Below are 16,602 nucleotides of genomic sequence, written 5' to 3'. Positions count from 1 at the left end.
TTAACTTTTTCATTACAACAAATTGTGTTTAGGCCCATCTGCTGGAGTTTAGCAGTCCATCTGCTGTATAGGTGTTTGTTTTGGTTTTAATTGAATTTGAGATCTATGAATTTTATCCCAATTTCATGTCATTTTATTTTGTAGAAGTAATTTGACTAAATGAATTAGCAATCATATCTGTTTTTCAAGTCACAAATTTCACAACTTCCTATTATGTGCCAGATTTTTTAAAATAACAGCTTTATTGAGATATAATCCTCATACTATACAATTCATCTATTTAACATGTCACAATTTAATATTTTTAGTATATTCAGAGTTGTACAACTATCACTGCAGTCAGTTAACATTTTTATCATCCATTTAAAAGCGTTCAATCCCCTTTTCCCACCCACCTCCCTCCCCTGAATCCCAGCCCTAGGCAATTGCTAATCCACTTCTTTCTCTATAGATTTGCCTATTCTGGATATTTCACATAAATGGAATCATGATATGTTCTCTTTTGTGACTGGCTTCTTTCACTTGGCATGTTTTCAAGGTTTATTGTCAAATATTATTCCATTGTATAGGTATACCATATTTACCTGTTCATTAGTTGATGGCCATTTGGGTTGTTTACACTGTCTTAGTTGTGGCATATGGGCTCCTTAGTTGCGGCTTGCTGGCTCCTTAGTTGCAGCAGGTGGGCTCCTTAGTTGTAGCATGAGAACTCTTAGTTGTGGCATGCATGTGGGATCTAGTTCCCTGACCAGGGATTCAACCTGGGCCCCCTGCATTGGGAGCACAGAGTCTTAACCACTGGACTCCCAGGGAAGTCCCTCTTGTAGGTTATTTTATTTTATTTTTTAATTTTTAAAAAAATGTTTATTTGGTTGCACTGGGTCTTAGTTGTGGCACACAGGCTCCTTAGTCACCGCTCGCTGGCTTCTTAGTTGTGGCTCACTGGCTCCTTAGTTGCAGTAGGTGGGCTCCTTAGTTGTGGCATGCGAACTCTTAGTTGTGGCATGCATGTGGGATCTAGTTCCCTGACCAGGGATTCAACCTGGGCCTCCTGCATTGGGAGCACAGAGTCTTAACCACTGCGCCACCAGGGAAGTCCCTCTTGTATTGGTTATTTTACATAAAATGCTAAAATTAGTATGCTAAAATTGTGGGTTCTTTTGTCTTAAAAGTGAAGTGCAAAGGGATTATTTGTCTGAGGAAGCACTTTAGTTAAACTTGAGTTAACTGAGATTATATTAAATACCTTGATACCTGTTAACATTTCTAAAATGGAGTACAGTAAATTCTTTTTTTTTTTTTTTTAATAATTATTTTTGGCTGCACCGCGGTCTTATTTGCGGCATGCACGTGGGATCTAGTTCCCTGACCAGGGATCAAACCCGGGCCCCCTGCACTGGGAGTGCCAAGTCTTACCCACTGGACCACCAGGGAAGTTCCTGTAAATTCTTTTAAACACTCTTCCTTATGTGGGTATTGATAATTGGCCATCTGGTATAGGCAGCTGTTATTTGTGCAAGAAGCTTTTCTTGAACTAGGTAGGACAGGCAACCTTTGAATTGGGATTTCTTGGCTAGAGAAATGTCTTGGATGTGAATATATTAAAACCTAAGAAGGACTTCCCTGGTGGTGCAAGGTTGGGAATCCGCCTGCTAATGCAGCGGACATGGGTTCGAGCCCTAGTCCAGGAGGATCCCATGTGCTGTGGAGCAACTAAGCCCATGCACCACAACTACTGAGTCCACGTGCCACAACTGCTGAAATCCGTGTGCCCTAGAGCCTGTGCTCCACAACAAGAGAAGCCACTGCAATGAGAAGCCTGCACATCACAACGAAGAGTAGCCCCCGCTCGCCGCAACTAGAGAAAGCCAGCACAGCAATGAAGACCCAATGCAGCCAAAAATAACATAAATAGAGAGAGAGAGGATGAGAGGGAGAGGGAGAGAGAGAAGGAAGGAAGGAAAGAAGGAAGGAAGGAAGGAAGAAGTGAGCAGAAAAGAAAAAAAAAGCCTATGGAGAAACTGATGTTCTTGGAGATCTAGGCTGGTGATTCAGAACCCCTGAATATGCTGCGACAGAGAGGGGGCCAGTGAGAGCCTCTATCCTCATCATTTGCACACAGAGAGCTTCAGTGACTTGTTGGAGGCCTCCTGGCTGACTGATAGAAAAGCACATCCAGAGTTTAGTCTCTGGTGCCAGAGTGGTCTCTTTGTTATCCAGGTGTACCAAGAAAGGAGAGAAAATCTCTGTTATTTAAATGCTTTGTGAAGCAGACTAAGCAAACTTTTTAAAGTAAAGGTTTTTTGAGAATTCCCTGGCGGGCAGTGGTTAAGACTGCACTTTCATTGCTGAGGGCGCAGGTTCCATCCCTGGTCGGGGAGCTAAGATCTCACAAGTGCAGTGAGGCCAAAAAAAAAGAAGAAAACTAAAGTTTTTTTTGAAAGATAAAACACAAGGTACACAGTTAAATTTGTGCTTCAGATAAACAGTGAATAATTTTTAAATAAACTTTTTGTAATTGTAACATATATTCAGAAATGCACACAGATCAAGTGCAAACTTGATGGATTTTCATAAAGTCAGCACACGCTGTGTAACCACCCCTCCTTGTGCTCTCCAAAAGTCACCACTTCCCAGGACAATGACAACCACTATCCTGACTTCTCAAAGCAAAGCTTAGTTCTGCCTGTTTTTGAACTTTGTATAATTGGAATCACGTAGTGATAGATGCTTGCTTATCTGGCTGTTTTTCCTCTTCTTCCCCAACTTTTTGTTCTGTTTTTCCATCTTAGTTGTTTCTTTTACCTCCCTTTTTTTTTTTTCTTTAAGATTTGAGGTATAATTTACATACAGTAAAATTGACTCATTTTACATGTACAGTTTGAATTTTGGTCACTGTGTATAGTTATGTAATCACCATCACCATTAAGATCTAGAACCATTCTGTCACCCTAAAAATAGTTGCCGTATGCCCCTTTGCAGTTGATCCCCTGCCCTGATTCCAGGCAGTTCATTTGCTTTCTTTCACTATAGTTTTGCCTTTTCTAAAATTTCATAAGGTAGAATCATATAGTATGTAGTCTTTTTGCATTTGACCTCTTTCATTTAGCACAGTTCACCATGATGTTTCTGAGATTCACCCATGTTTTTTTATTCATTGCTGTATTATTCCATTGTAGGAATGTACTGTTTCTCTATTCTGTTGATGGACATCTAGGTTGTTTCTACCTTTATGATATTATGAGTAGTGCTGCTTTGATCATTCTGGTACACACCTTTGGTACATATGTGTGCATTTCTACATATGTAGACATGGAACTGCTGGGTTCAGCTTTAGCAGATACTGCCAACAGTTTTCAAAGTGGTTGTACCAATTCACACTCCAAGCAGTAGTATACGAAAGTTCTGGCTTTTCTGTATACTCACCAACACCTGATTATTTTTTAACTTTTAGTCATTCTGTAAATTAATAGTTGTAATTTAAGAACAACAACAAGGCCACCTACTGAATGGGAGAAGATATTTGAAAATATCTGAGAAGGGGTTAATATTCCAAAATATACAGAGAACTTACACAACTCAACATTGAGAAGAATAGGCAACCTGATTAAAAAATGAGCAGAGGATCTGAATAGACATTTTTCCAAGGAAAACTTACAGATAGTCAACAGGCACATGAAAAGATGCTTAACATCACTAATCAAAATGGAAATGCAAATCAAAACGACGATGAGATAATCACCTCACAACTGTCAGAATGACTATTATTAAAGACAACAGATAACGCGTATTGGTGAGGATGTGGAGAAAAGGGAATGCTTGTGCACTGTTGGTGGGGATATAAATTGGAGTAGCCACTATGGAAAACAGTATGGAGATTCCTCAAAAAATTAGAAATGGGGGCTTCCCTGGTGGCGCAGTGGTTGAGAGTCCGCCTGCCGATGCAGGGGACATGGGTTCGTGCCCCGGTCTGGGAAGATCCCACATGCCGCGGAGCAGCTGGGCCCATGAGCCATGGCCGCTGAGCCTGCGCGTCCAGAGACTATGCTCCGCAACGGGAGAGACCACAACAGTGAGAGGCCCGCATACCGCAAAAAAAAAAAAAAAAAAAAATTAGAAATAGAACTACCATATGATCTATCAATTCCACTCCTGAGTATTTATCCAAAGAAAACAGAACACTTAATTCGAAAAGATATGTGCACCTCTATGTTCATTGCAGCATCCAAGATATGGAAGCAACCTAAGTGCCCATCAGTAGATGAATGGATAAAGAATATGTGTGTATGTTTGTGTGTGTATGTATGTATGTGTGTGTGCATGCACACACACACTGGAATATTACTCAGCCATAAAAAAAGAATGAATTCTTGCCATTTGTGACAACATGGATGGACTTAGAGGACATTATGCTAAGTGAAATAAGTCAGACAGAGATAGACAAATACCATGTAATTTCACTTATATGTGGAATTTAAAAAGATAAACAAATGAACAAACATAATAAAATGTAAACACAGTTATAGATACAGAGAACAAACAGGAATTTGCCAAGAGGGGTCGGGGGGTAGGGGGAGGAAAGAAATAGGTGAGGCAGATTAAGAAATACAAACTTCCAGTTGTAAAATAAATGCATCACAGGTATGAAATGTACAGTGTGGGGAATATAGTCAATAACTATGTAATATCTTTGTATGGTGACATATCATAGCTAGACTTATTGTGATCAATTTGAAATGTATAGAAATATCAAATCACTGTGTTCTGTAACAGGAACTAACGTAGTGTTATAGGTCAGTTATATTTCAAAAACAAACTCATAGAAAAAGAGATTAGAGTCTTAGGTAGAGGCTGGGGGTGGGGAATTGGATGAGGGCAGTCAAAAGGTTATAAGGCATCAGTTTTAAGATAAATAAGTACTAGGGATGTAATATAGAACATGATAAATATAATTAGCACCACTGTATTTTTAAAAATATTTATTTAATTTATTTATGGATGGCTGTGCCGGGTCTTCTTGAGGCATGCAGGATCTTTAGTTGCAGCATGTGGACTCCTAGCTGCGGCATGCACTTGGGATCTAGTTCCCTGACCTGGGCCCCCTGCACTGGGAGCGCCGAGCCTTATCCACTGGACCACCAGGGAAGTCCCAGCACCACTGTATGTTATTTATGAAAGTTGTTAAGAGAGTAAACCCTATGAGTTCTCATCACAGGCAAAAAAATTTTTTTTCTATTTCTTTAATTTTGTACCTATATGAGATGATGGATGTTTACTAAACTTATTGTGATAATTACTTCATGATGTATGTAAATCAAATCATTATGCTGTACACCTTAAACTTATACAGTGCTATATATGTCAATTATAGCTTAGAAAAACAGGAAGGGAAAAAAATGAGTAACAAAATCGCAATAAATTGCCAGCTGTTTTATAGGACCTGACATTTTTGTTTGTTTTTTCTTTAATAAAAGCATTTAAAATTCTGTATTGTACTGCCATAGGTAGAATCATTGATCAAAGTCCAGATTCTGAGTATTATTCAGAAGATTGAATTTCCACACTGAATTGATAATACGATACTGGATTTTGCTTTGCCAGTGTTGTGGTGTTTGGAGGCAGAAGGATAGGGGAGTGTTCAAGATGAGTTAAGCTGAATGCTTGTTTTCAGTTTGTTTTAGCCTTGAGCCCACTGCGAAACTAGTTTGTTTAGTTTCTGTAAATACTGCTTTTAGTCTGGAGGCAGTGGCTCATGTAGCTGGTTCTCTTTTGCTTTTTAGTGAGGTGCTGGCAGAGGAGTCCATAGTATGTCTCCAGAAAGCCCTGAATCACCTTCGGGAAATATGGGAATTGATTGGGATTCCAGAGGACCAGCGGTTACAAAGAACTGAGGTTGTAAAGAAGCATATCAAGGTGAGTTGAGTAATACTGATCTCTTTGTAGTGGGACAGGGGTAAGGATGTTGGTGTCTCATCTAAGATAGCATATAGAAGTGACACTAGGATGTCACAGGCTCCTCCTGGTTTTTTGTTTGTTTGTTTGCTTGTTTTGGCCGCGCCGTGCAGCATATAGGATCCTAGTTCCCCAACCAGGGATTGAACCTGTGCCCCCTGCATTGGGAGCACAGAATCTTAACCACTGGACCGCCAGGGAAGTCCTGGTTTTGTTTAAGTCCTTCCTTTAAAATTTGAAATTATGAGGATTTTGGTGTTATTTGTTGTTTGAGGCCAGTGGGGAAAACACCCGAAACTTTTATGGGACTGTTTCATCTCTCGTAGGACCTCCTGGATATGATGATTGCTGAAGAGGAAAGCCTGAAGGAAAGGCTCATCAAAAGCATAGCCATCTGCCAAAAAGAGCTGAACACTCTGTGCAGTGAGCTACATGTCGAGCCATTTCAGGTACATGGCAGGGTGTCAGGGGATCCTGCCTGGGTCTGAGATTTAGGGAAGAACTTTGATTTGGGGCTACAGGTGGAAAGTTTCCTTGTAGGGCTGATACTGGACATGAGAAATGGGAAAAATGTGCTGCCTAGTTACTTGGTTCCAGCAAAGCAGTTTTCACTTACGTGAAGAGTTGCCCTGTTGAGAGGTGAAGCAGCTAAGTGTTGAAATGTTTTAATCAAAAACAAGCCTCTAACTATCAATTTGTAGGACACAAAAATTTTTTTAAACTGAGCTAGGCATAGATGATATCATTCCATTCTTTCTTTGAAAGAAAATGAAGAGAACTACTTAGGATACAAAAGTGAGTAGTGATATAAGGAAAAGTTACCCAAAAAACCTGCCTCTGTGGATTTTTTCATACCCGAAAGCTACACATCACTGAACTAGCCAGAATGGCCACTTGAGAAGAGATGTCTCCACAGCTGGAATATCAAGAGAGCATAGTCAAATTCAGGGCATGCCATGTTTATCTGTGTACCTTGCTGAGAGGTTGCTGTCCTGTGGTCCAGCACAAATCAGACTTAAATGAGGACACCAGCAAGCATGACAGAGGGACCCCAAAACATATCCCTGGTTAGAACAGGTAAAAACAGTGTTGGGATCATAAAAATGAAGACAAACGTGGAGATTGGGAAGGTAATTAGAATAGATGTGGGTGCAAGGACAGCACACAGTGGCTAATGTGGTACCAATAAGGTCTCAGGTCCCTCTCCCTGTTACAGAAAGAACTGCCTGGGTATCTCAGGTCCCTCTCTCTGTTACAGAAAGAACTGCCTGGGTATCTCAGGTCCCTGTCCCTGTTACAGAAAGAACTGCCTGGGTATCTCAGTGGAGTCAGCCTAGGAGGAGGAGACTGTCTCTAAAGGGTTAAGGCTAATTCATTTCTGGTAGCCAAGAACAGTCAGGCAGACTGACATCAGTAGAGCTTCCTGAAATCAACACAAATGGCATAAATATCATTGATTTTGGACAAATAGTTTCTTTAGTCTTTTTTTTTAAATTTTCAATATGAAATTGGGTGAGAAGTTAGATATACAGTGGTACATCTCCCTTAAATTATATGACAGTACTTAGTTCACCAATGTTGAATAAAATTTATAGGACATATAACTGCCACTTGTTTTTTCTCCTGCTTATCAGTTAGGAGTAGAGCAAGGAGTACTAAATTGATTTTTATTGGTTGAGTGATGTTTAGGATTATTGGGATAAACATTTAGTTAGGAGCTAAATATACTACCCTATAGCTAATTCAAAATAAGCTTTTCAACCAATTTTTACCTCTTGTAAAAGTGCCCTGGTACCTTTCCTTACTGGGGACCTTTGTTAGGAGACCCTCTTTGTGCCATATTCTGTTAGCTGTAAGTTGATTTATTTGTAAGTTTAACTAAAAGTCTATCATCCTAGTCCTCTTTCGTTGTCTTCTCTTCCTTTGAAGAAATCCGCTTGGAACCTTAACACAATAGTACATTGTCTCATACAGGAAGAAGGAGAGACGACCATCTTGCAGCTAGAAAAGGATTTGCGCACTCAGGTAGAACTGATGAGAAAACAGAAAAAGGAGAGAAAACAAGAACTGAAACTACTTCAAGAACAAGATCAAGAACTGTGTGAAATTCTTTGCACGCCCCACTATGACATTGACAGCACCTCAGTTCCCAGCTTAGAAGAGCTGAGCCAGTTTAGACAACACGTGGCAACTCTGAGGGAAACAAAGGTGTGCTTACATTCATAGTTCCTAAAAGTCATTTGACTTTCCTCTAGGTATCTTGTAATCTTTTTTTTTTTTTATAGGCATCTAGGCATGAGGAGTTCGTCAACATAAAGAGACAGATCATACTGTGTATGGAAGAATTAGAACACACACCAGACACAAGCTTTGAAAGAGATGTGGTCTGTGAAGATGAAGATGCCTTTTGTTTATCTTTGGAAAATATTGCAACACTACAGAAGTTGCTACAGCAGGTAATGTCTACTCAAATTATGGCCTGGGATCTCCATAGTATCCAGCAATCTGAGAAAACTGCAGCTTTTTCCTTTAAGATAATGAGATAGGGCTTCCCTGGTGACCCAGTGGTTAGGAATCCACCTGCCAGTGCTGGGGACACGGGTTCAATCCCTGGTCCGGGAAGATCCTACGTACCGCGGAGCAACTGAGCCCATGCGCCACAAGTACTGAGCCTGCGCTCTAGAGCCTGCCAGCCACAACTACTGAGCCTCTGCGCCTAGAGACAGTGCTCCGCAACAAGAGAAGCCACCACAATGAGAAGCCCTCACACTGCAACGAAGAGTAGCTCCCTCTAGCCGCAACTAGAGAAAGCCTGCATGCAGCAATGAAGACCCAATGCAGCCAAATAAAAAAAGATAATAGTATTATTTGAAACACAACCTTGATTTTTTTAAACAAAAAACCTTAATTTATATATAGCTCTGAGAATGTGAAATTGAGTTTTTTTTTTTAATGTTTATTTATTCATTCATTCATTTAGGCTGCGCTGGGTCTTTGTTGTGGCACACAGGATCTTTTTTAGTTGCGGCCTGTGGATTCCTTAGTTGCAGCATGCAGACTCTTAGTTGCGGCATGCATGCGGGATCTAGTTTCCCGACCAGGGATCGAACCCTGGCCCCCTACATTGGGAGCAGGGAGTCTTACCCACTGGACCATGAGGAAAATCCCCTGAAATTGACGTTTTGGATGAAATAATAAGTCATTTGAATTAGCTTAGTGTTTAATTGAAAAAAATTTTTTTTTTTTTTTTTTTTTTTTGCTGTACGTGGGCCTCTCACTGTTGTGGCCTCTCCCGTTGCGGAGCACAGGCTCCAGACACGCAGGCTCAGCGGCCATGGCTCATGGGCCTAGCCACTCTGCGGCATGTGGGATCTTCCTGGACCGGGGCACGAACTCGTGTCCCTTGCATCGGCAGGCGGACTCTCAACCACTGCGCCACCAGGGAAGCCCCCCAAAATTTTTTTTAATTAAAAATTTGAATCCTAATTCTTGGGGTCTGAGATCCTACCATAATGACAGCCTTACAGTTTGTTTTCAGAAGTCATGAAAACACACCTCTTCACAGCCTTGTAAAAGTGCTTCTTCTCCATGTGGGTACAGATGTGTCTCTGTAGGAGGCCAGAGGGCCAGTTTTCTCTGTGCTGCTGTCTTTGCTATAACCACTGGCTTTCCTTGCTACAGCTGGAAATGCGAAAATCACAAAACGAAGCAGTGTGTGAGGGGCTGCGTGCTCAGATACGAGAACTCTGGGATAGGTTGCAAATACCTGCAGAAGAGAGAGAAGCTGTGGCCACAGTTATGACTGGGTCAAAGGCCAAGGTCCGGAAAGCGGTAAGAAACCCAAAGGGCGCTGGGTCAGCATTTTGGTGTCAAGTCTGATGTCTTTACCAGCTTCTGCCTTGAGTGAGCCTGTTTCTAAGACAAGCGTCAGAAAGGAGTGGCAGTAGCCTGCTCATCTTTTATCTTTCACGTATGTTTCTTAGATTTCTGGCTCCTATGATATCATCGTTATAAAGAGTGTTGACTTACCTCTGTGGTTTTGTATCGTAATTTAATTAAAAAGGGGGAAAATATTTTGCAAACCTACATGAATATACAAGTATGACAAGCACTTTTAACAGGTCTCTTTGTTTCAGCTGCAATTAGAAGTGGATCGGTTGGAAGAACTGAAAATGCAAAACATGAAGAAAGTGATTGAGGCAATACGAGTGGAGCTGGCTCAGTACTGGGACCAGTGTTTTTATAGCCAGGAGCAGAGACAAGCTTTTGCCCCTTACTATTCTGGTTCGTACAGAAATGTCGCTATTCATGTGGCCTGCTCACTTGTCTTTTACAAGTGCAGACATTCACTGGGAAGTATTTCCTCTACTGAACAGACATTGCTACCTTTCCAGGCCATTCAGCATAAATTGCCATTCCCGTTCAAATAAGCATTTGCAAATGCTATTGGGAAATAAGGGATCTCTTGGTTTCTGAAGCAGAATATCTCTGTAGCATGTAGTTGTGGAGCTCAAGTTTAGCAGGAGCTTACTCTGTGCCAGGCGCAATGTCAGACTCTTAACAGGATTATCTGACTTAATTCTCATGTCAAGAGATGAGGACACTGAGGCACATAAATGTTGAACAACTTAACCCAGAGACACACAATAGGTAAATGGCAGAGCCCACATTTGAGCCCACGAGGTATGACCCCAGGGCCCAATGGAATTCTGGTCTGACCTGAACTGAATATAAAGATGAAGCCGTCTTTACTAAATTCAACATTTTTGGACATTTTCTGTGACTCAGCCCTCTGTTGGGCAGGGTGGAAAGGAAGAATATGAAAGAAACCTAAGACAAGGCAAGAGATGACAGAGTTTTGAGAATCTTAGTCCTTTTAGTCCACACCCTAGTCCCTTAGTCTCTAGTCCCACCAGGCTGATTGGGACAAACCTGGCTTTTATTATCCACAACATACACTTACTTGTGTGTCATTTTTACTGCAAGGAAGAAAATTCTGTTTCCATTTTAGGGGGATGAGGGATTAGTAAATTGGGATACTAAACACTAGAGGGATTTTTTAAAACTACTGGGCCTATATCTTGCAGAGGACTATACAGAAAATCTGCTCCAGCTCCATGATGCCGAGATTGTGCAGTTAAGAAACTACTATGAGGTTCACAAAGAACTCTTTGAAGGTGTCCAGAAGTGGGAAGAAAGCTGGAAGCTTTTCTTAGAGTTTGAGGTACTGCATTAGTTTTTGTGTGTTTTCCTTAGAGTACAGTGAAGTGTTAAGAAAGCGTCCCCTGTATAGAGTCAGAAGCCTGTCTCCTTTGCTCTTGACCAGGTTTCTAATACCATCTTTATCATTAAGTCTGTAAACTACTGCTAACCCATCTGTATTTGTCAAGCTTATATGCAGAAACATGTAAGAGAAAACCCCAAAATTAATGCCTTCAATAAGGTTGAAGTTTCTTGCATAAAGGAAGTCTAAAGATAGGCAGTGCAAGGCAGGTATGGCTATTCCACAGTCAGGGGGTCCCAGGCTTCTCCAGGTCATAGCTCCTTTACCACTAAGGGGTGGATCTTATCTTCCGGTCCAGGGTGGTTCTAGAGCTCCCACCATAGCGTTTCCGGCAGTGTGGTGGAGGAGGGAACACAGAAGGCATTGCCCCTCCACCCCCTCTAAGAGGTTTTCCCAGGCTCTTTTCACAGCACTTCTGCGTAAATGCCACACCAACTACTGGCAAGGCTGGGAGAATCACTATCGCAGATAAATTCAGGTTCTATTACCTAGGAAGGAGAGAAAAATGGATGTTGAGGCAGGCAACTAACATTCTGTACTCTTCCAACTTTTGTTATTAGAAAATTGCCTGGGTATTTGGGGCACATTTGTGTACTCTGAATTCCTTTTGTTTTGATAGACTTAGCATGAGTCGATTCCCTTAGAGCATTTTAGAGCTCAGAACTGGGACTAGGACGAGGCAAGTGAGGCACCTTGGGCACGAAATTCAAGGAGACTCATTCTCAGGTTCATACTGGTCCTATTAGAGCTTGAACAGGCCTTTAGAGAATCCGGAGTTTAACTCCTTCAGGTTTCCAGGCAAGAAACTAGGACTCAGAAGTGGAAAAAACTGTGAGAGCTCACAGCTGTTTAAGAGCAAGTGTTCTAGTCCTCAGTTACCTCTTACTTCTGGTTGAAAGCAAGAAGGAGTAATAAAAGTCAATAAAGAGCTCAGCCATAAACAAGAATTAAATTTTGCCTTTTGCAACAACATGGATGGATCTATAGGGTATTATGCTTAGTGAAATAACTCAGAGAAAGGCAAATACTGTATGATACCACTTATAGGTGGAATCTAGAAAATAAAACAAACGAGTGAATATAACAAAAAAGAAACAGACTCACAGATACAGAGAACAGACTAATGGTTACCAGAGGGGAGGGGGAAGGGGGGAGGGGCAATAAAGGGGTAGGAGTTTAAGAAGTACATACTATTATGTATAAAATAAATAAGCTACGAGGATATATTGTACAGCATGGAATATAGCTAATATTTTATAATAACTATAAATGGAGTATAAACTTCAAAAATTGTGAATCACTGTGTTGTACACCTGAGACTTATACTGGAAATCAACTATACTTCAGTGTAAAAAAAAAGTGTGCACACACACACACGCACACACACACACAAAGACAGTAAAGAGCCAAATAAGCGACCCTTGTTTACATGCTAGTATTTAAGAAAAAATAAGAAACTAATTACCATTCCTTTTAGTTATTGCTTATAATCAAGCAGTCTGGAAAGGAAATAGAATTTATCAGTTTGGCCCCCAAATTGTCAAGATTGTTTCTAAACTTTTCTGATTATCTGTCCCGTTTTTTAGTGTATTCACCTAATTTACATTTACAAATTATACACTTATATTACTGTTCTGATATACTGTATACACTGTAGAATAACAAAAAACAGAAAAGTTAAAAAGAATAAGAACCCTAACATTTTACATTTTTTGTCCATTTTGTGAGGGTTAATTTAATAAAAACCAGATTATCTATAAACCCCTTAACTGAGCACATTTAAGCTGCATTGTCTCAATATGCTGGAAGTGAGTGGGCAAGTAGGGGTACCACCACCAAACCCTCTGAGTGTAGACCTCCCCCTTGTCCTTCCACATACCCCATTTCCTGTTGGTGACATCTGAACCCAGGAAGGGAGCCTTAAATTAAATGCATTAAATATTAAAGCCTGTCTTACTTTTTAGACTAAAAAGGAAACACTAGTTTTCCTGTACCCCAGTGTATGATCTTGCATATGCCTCAGAGTGTTCACACCCCACTCCCTGCCTTAGAAAGCCACGATTTCTCACTGCTAAAAGTGGATAGGAATGCAAAACTCTGAAGTCTCCCTAAAAATATGTATCTGTTTATGAGAGTGAGGATTCTTAGCAGAAGTGACTGGTCTGACTGACTGGGGTTCACTCTAATTAAAATGTATTTTTCACAGAGAAAGGCTTCAGATCCAAGTCGATTTACAAATCGTGGAGGAAATCTTCTAAAAGAAGAAAAGCAGCGAGCCAAGCTCCAAAAAACACTCCCTAAGGTAATATTGTTACTGAAAGAGTTTTTGGTGCTTGGCTACAAAATACCTCACTTTTTGTATATCTCTTGCTTTGAATTGTTTTTCCTTAGGTAAAGGATAATAAGTATATACTGGGCCTACCTAGTACAAGCAACTGAATAGCAAGTTTTATTAGCTTTTTAGGGCTGCCATAACAAAGTACCAGAGACTGGGTGGTTTAAACAACAGAAATTCACTTTCTCACAATTCTGGAGGCTCAAAGTCTGAGACCCAGGTGTCAGCAGGGCTGCTTTCTTCCGAGGCCTCTGTCCTGGCTCCAGATAGTAGTCTTCTCCCTGTGTCTGCACGTGGCCTTCCTTCTGTGTGTGTCCGTGTCCACATTTTCTTATTCGGCTACCAGTCATGTTGCATTAGGACCCACCCTAATGACCTCATTTTAACTTAATTACCTCTGTGTCCCAATAAAGCCACATTCTGAGGTACTGGGGATTAAGACTTCAGCATATGAATTTGTCAGGGGACATAATTCAGCCTGTAACCTTTTGAGAAAGTGCTTTGGACTTCATTACTATTCTCTATTTTAATAATAATAATAATAGTTAACACTTATTGAATTAATAAGTGCCATATACTGTTTCAAAGTACTTTCCATTTATTAATTGTCACAACATCCTTAAGAGGTTGGTATTATTAATTCCATTTTTACAGATGAGGAAACTGAGGCACTGACAACTTAAGTAACTTGCCTACCTGTTCACAGCCAGTAAGAGGTAGATTCCAGATTGGAGCCCAGATAGTGCCGCTCTAGTGTACACTGCGTATTTAACGTTGCTGGTCTACCCCAGTGCTGCCTCCAACTTCAGGCGCCAAAACTGTAGTGGTCAGGCTCTGGGTTCTCGCCTTTTCCCACCTTCATGTGTATTATGAATGAACCATCCCAAGACTGATTTCTGGCCGCTCCAACCTGTTCCCACGTGGGTCCAGCTACCTAAAGTCAGGCTAATGATACTTTGGGGAGGGAGGAGGCATTCTTCGGGAGAATCATTTCTTTGGGGCTTCACACCAAAAATTTGAAGTAATTAACATGTCCTTGTTTCTGGTCTCAGTTGGAAGAGGAGTTGAAAGCAAGGATTGAAATGTGGGAACAGGAGCATTCAAAGGCATTTGTGGTGAATGGGCAGAAGTTCATGGAGTATGTAACAGAACAGTGGGAGATGCACCGACTGGAGAAAGAGAGAGCCAAGCAGGAACGAGTAAGTGAACCCAGTTTGGGAGGAGGAGAAGATAGCATGAGTGAGCAGCCCAGAGTCTCTGCCAGGGCTCTAGGTTGGTTGAATAAGGAGTAGCTCATGGCAGCTCTTTTTAGCTCTGGGTGCAGAGACTTGCGCTAGATTTCTGGCCCTGCCTCTGCCCCCATCCCAGACCTGTTCTCCTTCTGGGATTTGTCACTCTTGCTTCTGACTTTCACATAGCAACTAAAGAACAAGAAGCAAACTGAGACAGAGATGCTCTATGGTAGTACTCCGCGAACACCCAACAAGCGGCGAGGACTGGCACCTGGCACGCCGGGCAAAGTGCGCAAGGTAATAAACACGAGGCTGCATGAACTGCCATGTCTGAGGCATTTTTGAGGCTAGGGCTCTGCCCATCTCTTGCCTTCTGTCCTGCAGAGATGGGAAAGAATTTTTCTAGCCTTCCAGGTTGAGTCCATTTGACAGTGTGAATGCAAGTCTGCAGTTCAATCCTGAGTAGGGACTTGACAGTGACAGTCAAGGAGTGGCCAGCTTTGATGAGTCCCAGATTAAACTCGGGAGCCAGCAGCTGCCAACATTCTGTAATGATGAGAACCTTCAGAGGTTCATTCTGTAATTCCAACAAGTGACCATGGCACTGTGTGAAAGAAGACTTTCATGCTTGGCAAGGGGGATACCTAATACTCCTTAATCTCTAGAGCAGGAGATCAGGGAGTTCTTCCTTCCTTCTTTCTTCCTTTGTTTTTTTAAAACCGTTTCTTTAATAAATGAAGTGGAGCATTATTTTCCTTTTCCCTTGCAACTCATATTTTATAACACATAAAATGTTTTAAAAATCACCTGTAATGTAACTCCAGGAGAACCAATGAGACTATTTGGTGTTTTTCCTGCTTCTGTAAAAAGCTTTTTAAAATAGTGTATTTTCACAAAATAGAGATCACATATAATTTTGATTTCTGCTTTTTCCCTAGTTGGTATTGTTTGTGATTTTTTTTTTCATAGCATCAAACTTTCTTCAAATAACATGCTCATTCTTAGCTATATATTCTATTCTTTTGACATAATGTCATTTACTAAACTAGTTCCCTATTGTTTGATATTAGGTAGTTAATTTTTTATTAGGAAAATAATGTGACGAAATTTTAAAAATATGTATTATAAAATTCTAGTAAGGGTTGGGGAAAAAAAAGGTTTGGGTTTTTTTTGGCTCTGTTGGGTCTTTGTTCCTGCACATGGGCTTTCTCTAGTTGCGGTGAGCAGGGGCTACTCTTCATTGCGGTGCGCGGGCTTCTCATTGTGGTGGCTTCTCTTGTTGCAGAGCATGGGCTCTAGGCATGCAGGCTTCAGTAGCTGCGGCACATGGGCTCAGTAGTTGTGGCACACGGGCTTAGTTGGTCTGTGGCATGTGGGATCTTCGCGGACCAGGGATTGAACCCATGTCCCCTGCATTGGCAGGCAGATCCTTAACCACTGTGCCACCAGGGAAGTCCGGAAGGTTTGTTTTCATTAAAAGTTTGAGAATCTCTCTATTAGATGCTGAGAACACAAAGATTAAGTGATATGGCCCATGATCTCAAGAGTGCTGCATTCAGACATTTCTCAAGTGCTGGCTGCACTGATCATTCAGTCTGTGATACCAAAGCAGTTATAACAATTTACACTTCCAGTGGTAGTGCCTAAGTGCTACGCTGGCTCCAATCTTTGCCAACATGTGATATTTTCAGACTTTACAATTTTTGCCCATCTGATGGGTGTGAAGTAATGTCTCATAATTTTAGTTTGCATTTTCCTAATTACTAATGAAGTTGAACCTTTTGCCATGTTCATTAGCC

General features: G+C 41.1%; 2 protein-coding genes across 9 annotated transcripts in view; one reads left to right on the top strand and one right to left on the bottom strand.

Annotated features, from left to right (window-relative positions):
* The window catches only part of RCCD1 (RCC1 domain containing 1), a 45,575-nt gene that overhangs the window by 1,245 nt on the left and 27,728 nt on the right, over positions 1–16,602 (bottom strand). For 2 of the 4 annotated variants that reach the window (XM_022564001.3, XM_089906808.1), the window contains one exon: positions 4,853–11,724. The exons of the other annotated variants lie outside the window; for them this stretch is intronic. In XM_022564001.3, coding sequence (XP_022419709.1) covers positions 11,711–11,724 — 14 coding nt within the window. In that variant the 3' untranslated portion in view covers positions 4,853–11,710. Of the gene's footprint in view, positions 1–4,852; positions 11,725–16,602 lie in introns of those variants that run through there. 4 annotated transcript variants of the gene reach the window in all.
* The window catches only part of PRC1 (protein regulator of cytokinesis 1), a 28,735-nt gene that overhangs the window by 6,322 nt on the left and 5,811 nt on the right, over positions 1–16,602 (top strand). For 2 of the 5 annotated variants that reach the window (XM_022563995.3, XM_022563997.3), the window contains exons 2-11: positions 5,781–5,913; positions 6,279–6,401; positions 7,927–8,160; positions 8,238–8,408; positions 9,634–9,783; positions 10,089–10,236; positions 11,040–11,176; positions 13,443–13,538; positions 14,624–14,770; positions 14,990–15,100. In XM_022563995.3, coding sequence (XP_022419703.1) covers positions 5,781–5,913; positions 6,279–6,401; positions 7,927–8,160; positions 8,238–8,408; positions 9,634–9,783; positions 10,089–10,236; positions 11,040–11,176; positions 13,443–13,538; positions 14,624–14,770; positions 14,990–15,100 — 1,450 coding nt within the window. The remainder of the gene's footprint in view (positions 1–5,780; positions 5,914–6,278; positions 6,402–7,926; positions 8,161–8,237; positions 8,409–9,633; positions 9,784–10,088; positions 10,237–11,039; positions 11,177–13,442; positions 13,539–14,623; positions 14,771–14,989; positions 15,101–16,602) is intronic. The other 3 variants (XM_022563996.3, XM_089906800.1, XM_089906801.1) reach the window with 3 other exon arrangements.

This window comes from Delphinapterus leucas, chromosome 2 (genome assembly GCF_059928025.1).
Source record: "Delphinapterus leucas isolate spDelLeu-1000000601 "Yukka" chromosome 2, BTC_Dleu_Yukka2, whole genome shotgun sequence".
In the NCBI taxonomy this organism is placed as follows: domain Eukaryota; kingdom Metazoa; phylum Chordata; class Mammalia; order Artiodactyla; family Monodontidae; genus Delphinapterus; species Delphinapterus leucas.
This window is presented reverse-complemented; position numbering and strand designations above follow the sequence as displayed.